Source organism: Henckelia pumila, chromosome 2 (genome assembly GCF_033568475.1).
Source record: "Henckelia pumila isolate YLH828 chromosome 2, ASM3356847v2, whole genome shotgun sequence".
NCBI lineage: Eukaryota > Viridiplantae > Streptophyta > Magnoliopsida > Lamiales > Gesneriaceae > Henckelia > Henckelia pumila.
Genome location: NC_133121.1, coordinates 133,369,669 through 133,376,068, shown reverse-complemented (window position 1 = coordinate 133,376,068; position 6,400 = coordinate 133,369,669). Strand labels below are relative to the sequence as shown.

Genomic DNA, 6,400 nt, shown 5'->3' with positions numbered 1-6,400 from the left:
TATGGTTTCAAAAAAAAATTATAATAATAATATAAATAAAACAATATCCATTCCAATACATAATCTTCACAACAATACACACTTCACCACTAAAATTCAAATGTTCTATACCAAAGATATACACTCCATCAATTGAATATCCCCGGATCAGGCTATCTACAAATGAATGTATTCGAATGCTTCCCCTCTATATGTTGTGGATAAATAAATAAATAATAATAACAATAGACACAAACTTAACTTATCACAATATACGTAATTTATAATATGTATTTTATTTTATACAATTGTTGTAGAACTTCTAGTACCCCCAAAGGATTTCCAAATCAAGTGATCCAACAGAAGCTAATGCAAGTCTTTGTCCATCGAATGGCATATTCTCCACTTCAAGATTTGAATTGTCAGTGCTGAATGCTGTTTCTTGAGAAACACTACCCATTTCTCCCTCTATTTTGCACTCATCATTCACAGCCTGCCCAACCATATCCCTGAAAATGGAGGATTCATCAAGGGTGACAAAACCCGGGATTTGGCGTCCCGTCCCACCGGATGGATCCAGGACCTGGCCAAAAGCTCCCCAAGGGTATGAACTAGGAACAATGGGATTGGAGAAGCAGGGCACGACGCAGGACTCGGATTCCATGGGCTCCGGTTTGGTGTTATGGTATGTTGGATTAGGATTAGGATCCATCACTTGTGGAGGAGCTGTGGGAGGTTGCATTCTGATGAGTTCAGAGATATGGACCTTTTTCCCACCACTTGTCTTGTGAAATACCCTGCTTAGCACCCAATTGTTCTGCAAAACAAATATACAATCTTTTCATATATACTTGAATTAGAAAGGCTACACTAGCTAGAATTATATATAAAACATGGGAGATTATTGTTTACCTGGGTTGAAACATTAGCCATGTTGTATTCATGCGCAACCCAATTGGATTTTTCGCCTTTAGGGGCCCTGCCCTTGTAGAAAACCAGTGTTTTCTTCCTTCCCACCAGTGTTTCCCCCCGGAAGATCTCTTTGTCTTTGCCAGTGGCTTTCCAGTAGCCGGCGGCCGTGGCCCGGTTCGACCTCGACCCCGTCGGATACTTTTTGTCCTTCACGCAGAAGAAATACCATTCCTTTTCCCCTACTTTTGCCCTCCCTTCACTCACCAACAACCAGAATATATAAATGAATACCAATGTTACATGAATTGGTGGACTAATTTTTAAAAAGGAGATTGAAAAACTTACATGGTAAGTCCCAAGGCTCGACTTTGTTCATGTCAACCTCTCCTATAGCTGTTGCGGAGAAATCGCAATCAACGATCTTCTTTGATAAGTAATGAGTGATCAGCTCTTCGTCGGTCGGATGGAATCGAAATCCAGGAGGCAATTCCATGATCTTCTATAAAAAAAAACCTCAATGTGGCAAGATCCTAAGGTGGACTATAACACGGCCCAAAAAGACAGGGGACTATTTCGGGCGTGGATCGTGATGGAGGGCGATCAAGGCGACCCCGAGATATCCTTATTTTTTTTATGTATAGAGTGATTATGTGTGAAAAATAGAAGCCAAGAGGTTTAGAAAGAATTATGGGGAAGAAGAAGGCCCATAAATACTTGTGATTTTGGGGTGGAAAGAAACGTGAATCACAAGTATTGGGAAAGGAGAAGATTGTTTTAGGCCTTCTTTTTTTATTAGTAGTCATAGCAATTAATAAAAGCCATGTTCATTGTTTAAATTTGACCAAATGCAGTTCATCTTGTGTGGTAACTTTATACCTTATTATTGTAAGTCATGTAAAAATGGCGTGAAAGTCCACATCTCTATCGAGGTTAAGATAAAGCTCCATGATTTTTTGTGATCTTGATACATGTGTGTATGTTTCGTGCATGATCTTATCGTGAGACGCGTTTATTTTTATGCAATCTGGTAGATGACTATCATTTATTAAAGACGCGGGCTTTTTTTTGAGGCGGTGCGATGCGTGTGACCGATCTGACCTTTAATATCGAATCCCGTAAAATAAAATAACATTTACCACATTTATTCAAGGGATTGTTCGTAATTGTTTGTAGAATTTGAGTTGAAGAGTTCAACTTTTAACGCTTTGTAAGCAATTGTCATCATATACTTGAAAAGCCAACTGGGATTATATATATAAATTAAAAATGGTTTGAAATCAAATACGTGAGGTGGTTGCCCTTTTGACCTAACTGGATGAATATTGTTAATTAACCTCTTTTGTTGAATAAAATTCGCACTTGAAAACAATTAACAGATTGTTAACACTATAGAATAAAATCTCTATAAATTAATAATGTCGGGGCCATGGAATAATTTTTTAATCTATAGATATATTATTAATCAATAAATTATTAAGTTATTGTTTTAAATAGTGCATTTTCGATCAAACATATATGTAGTACTTAAATTGATGTAGCACTATATATTTTTGTATTATTTACTAAAAAATGTTCAATATTATCTAGGTAAAAATGGATGTGCTCACAAGTGCAAATTTTAAAAAAATTATAGATATATAGCACAACTGAAAATTTCATTAATGATGACGTAAAAAATGATATAAGTAGTGTTGTCAATCATTAAAATTAAGTTATTATTGATTTTTTTCACAAATTTGTTTAAAAAAATTTATAATCACTTATTTTTAGAGGTTGCAAATACTCCAATAGTATATTTTGAAATCAATTAAATGAAATGAAACATTCATAGAGAAAACAGTTCTTTACAATTTATTATCGCAGATCAAAAATGCAACCAGATTTTTTGGATGCAACGAGAAAATTTGAAGATAAAATTCGATTAGAATAACGTTTTAATTATATTTAAATTTTATAAAAACAAATAACAATATAATCACACATTTTACTAACTTGTCATAGTTATATTTTATAATTTTAAAATAATATTAATTTATAATATTGATGGAATCATATATTTATACAAGGATCTTCCGAACATTTATTATCATATTAATTTATCGAAATTTATATGTAAATTATATTTATAATATAATAATTTGCATTCACATAGTCATGAGATCGAGTTATGAGAACAAATTCATGAACTCGTTGAAAATTGTTCTTTCCCAAATAATCGGCCGCACCAATCGCAGATATTGGTATATACTTAATAATTTTTTTGTTAGAAAATTAAAAATAAATGAATAAAATTTTAAAGAATTAGAGCAGTAACAGAGTGAGAGTGAGATTTGGATGTCGGAATCTCAACCGTAATAAAGTTTAGGACGAGGATGGGCGAGGGCGAATTAAAATCCCAATCAAAGTTTTTTTTTAATAATTATTTATTATTATATAATAGTGAGGTTTTTGTCGTTATTATATAATATCTAACTTTGTTTGTAGAGCTTCATGTTATTGGGGTTACTTAGACGTGTAAATAAGTCAAATATCATAATATTTGAGTTCGACTCGATTAATATTTGGTCTATTCAAGCTCGAACTCGAACTCGAATAATTAATTTCAAATTTAAACTCGATTCATGTATATTTCAAGTTGCTCGAACTCGAAAAATAAACTTATATATATAATCAAGTAGCTCGCTAGCTACTCGAACACATATAGACCCCGTTTGGATTTGGTAGACATTTTTTAAAAAAATCACTTTTTTAAGCTATAATTTTTTGCTTTTGAAAAAACTCTAATTTTGACTTTAAAAAGTGCTTATTTAAGCACTTTTTTGGTCAGCCAAACACTTTATTAAATGAAAAGCACTTAAAAAAGTGCTTTTTTGGCCTGGCTTTTGAAACCAAACGGGGCCATATATAATATTCGAGCTACTCGAACTCGACTCGAGTCAAGTTTTGACTAAGACGCTCTCGAGTTGCTTACGAGTAATTTGACTCGTTTACACTTCTACTGTTGGGGTGATGTCAAATTTTGATTTTTGAATTATGTATGTAATCGTGTATCATGTTTGCAATCACATAAATAATTAAAAATTTGGCTGAATCACAAATATGCAACGAGATTTAATTTTATCAGTTAAACCAAAAATGAAAACTGAAAAAAGTCAAAAGATTTTATGATTAACAAATCAAAATTATACAATATAATTTTTTAAAAATTAGAGTTTTCGAGATGTTGGAATTTTACAATATCAAATCAACATCATCAAACTTGTAATGAAGGTACAAGTTTTGTCACATTGATGGTAGATAATAAAAGAAACACGCAAATGTATTTAGCTAGGTGGATATCTATTATCCAAATCCTGAGTTTGACTTAGTGGAATAAGTGAACCCAATTACTTTCTTGTTTTTTAATAGAAAAACTTCAATTTTCATATTTAATATTATTTTCTCTGTTCACTTACTAATCTATTCTCATTATTATTAAATAATAAACATACGAGCTACTTCTAACAATTTTTTATACTAGTTAGAACATTGACTAAATAAGTGTAAAATAAAAATTTCCATCGTAAGATCGAACCGAGTACAATCAATCGTTTAGTGAACTCTAACTTATTTGAGAGACGTGTGGCAAAATCGTATTAGTTAAAGATTAAGTGGAAAGTTGACATTTAACCTTTGGATCAAAAGTCAAGCTGGCCAAACTTAATGGCTGTTTCTTCAGCACCAACACCAATATTACATTGACACGTGGTTTCAACGCATTGGCCCTGAAATCAGAGAAACAGACATAAAGCTTGGCGGCTGTTTGCTTGAATTAGGCAATCTACGTGATTTTCTTGAATTTTGATATTTGAAAATGCTTATAATTTAAACAGATATATTCACGATTTCACACACTGCCTAATTTAGTATATCTTGTACCCATTACAATAATAATTATTAAGCAATTGATTCTTTTTTTAGTACATACTAAATGGGTAATTATTTATATGTATGAATTATGATACTTAATAGTATAGTTAATAAAGAAAGAGAGAGTGATATAGACATATTAATTTGGTCTTTTTAATTTGTATATCATCGCATAATATTTTCGGTTGGTTGGTGTGATTATGAAATGTGAATCCTATATTGCTACATTATCCGTATAATCCATAAAGTATTAACAATCAAACGTGGCTGATTAACTATTGCGAAAAAAATAATATTATTTTGTTGTGGTACAAAGATCGGAAGAAGCCAGCTAATAATGATTGGAAAAAATAATTTTTTTTTTAAAAAAGGACCTTTTGTAACCAGTTATATGGGAAAAGAGGTGCATTTATGGCAAATTGTGGAAAAAGGAAAAAGGAAAATGTTTGCTTATTTTTTTTATGACGTCAAAATACATGATCGTTAAAAACAAAACTAAAAAGTATTTTTTATAAACTCTATAAAATATTACTTTATTATAAAAAAAATTAATATAATACATCATTATCTTATCTATATATTGATAAGATCATCATCTTTATATTATGCATTTTTTGTCAACTAGTCCACAAAAAATGTATACTAACTTTGAGATTGTTTTATTGTGCTAATACTTGTTTGTATTATCTCACTTTTGTTTTACTTTTACCCATCTTTCACATTAGCTTCTATTTTTTTTAATATTATTTTTCCAACTTTTTTTCCCTAACAACCTTCTTCTCACTCTACTTTTCACACAAAATACTTCATGTTCTCTCTATATTTTCACTAGTTGATTTTTTTTCATAAATATTTTTACAACATTTTAATGTTATATAATCAGGGGCGGACCCATATAGGATCCAGGGGAAAGGCTCCCCCTCAATTTTTCATAATTTTTTTTATTATTTATTTAATAAAATAAAATATGATACATATCAATTTTAATTCATATTTGTGTTATATATTGAAAAATAAAATTATTTAAGAACTTATTAAATAATATAATAAATTATTACGTATTGATGACACTATTTTAAATTTTCTGTTTGTCATTTAATGATATAAATTATGCATTCGTGATTTTTTTTATGAATTGTATCGTTTAACATAGTTAGATTTTTATTTTTGTCTGAATTGTATTTTTTTAATGTGTTTAGCTTGTATCTTTTTATTTTTAAAATTGTTAACACATATATTGACAAAATAAACTAAATTTAATGTATAGAAAATATAGAAAACAAAGTGGTCACCTATGATACCACTCGACGGAGTAACACGTGGCTCCGCTCTTAATTGCGCCCCTGAAAAAATTTTCTAGGTCTACCTCTGTATATAATGTTACACACAACGTGTATGCGCGATATCTAGTAATAATATAATAATAGTCCTGCTCCGATTACTTTATCTTGGGAAGAACAAAGTTACACCGGATTTTCACACTTGTAAAATATATATGCTAGGAAATAGTGCGTATTTTGCACGTGATTTTCAAATGACTAATGGCCAAGTTAATTTTGTGTAGGTTAAACTTAAATCATACTATAAATTATTTTCTACA

At 30.6% G+C, this 6,400-nt stretch overlaps 1 protein-coding gene across 1 annotated transcript; it reads right to left on the bottom strand.

Moving 5' to 3' along the window:
* Positions 1-51: 51 nt before the first annotated feature.
* Positions 52-1,717, bottom strand: LOC140882313 (NAC domain-containing protein 79-like). Its single transcript, XM_073288248.1, has 3 exons — positions 1,237-1,717; positions 892-1,145; positions 52-796 (listed from the first exon to the last, which is right to left on the bottom strand). The coding sequence occupies exons 1-3, from the start codon at positions 1,382-1,384 to the stop codon at positions 302-304; spliced, it is 897 nt and encodes a 298-aa protein (XP_073144349.1). The 5' UTR covers positions 1,385-1,717; the 3' UTR covers positions 52-301.
* Between the last annotated feature and the right edge of the window lie 4,683 nt (positions 1,718-6,400).

Excerpts from the sequence above, each read along its gene's own strand:
- LOC140882313 (XM_073288248.1), bottom strand. The coding sequence starts at position 1,384 with ATGGAATTGCCTCCTGGATTTCGATTCCATCCGACCGACGAAGAGCTG. Across the intron at positions 1,146-1,236 it reads CGAGCCTTGGGACTTACCAT|GGAGGGCAAAAGTAGGGGAA; the intron begins GTAAGTTTTTCA and ends TGGTGAGTGAAG. Across the intron at positions 797-891 it reads TGGCTAATGTTTCAACCCAG|AACAATTGGGTGCTAAGCAG; the intron begins GTAAACAATAAT and ends TTTGTTTTGCAG.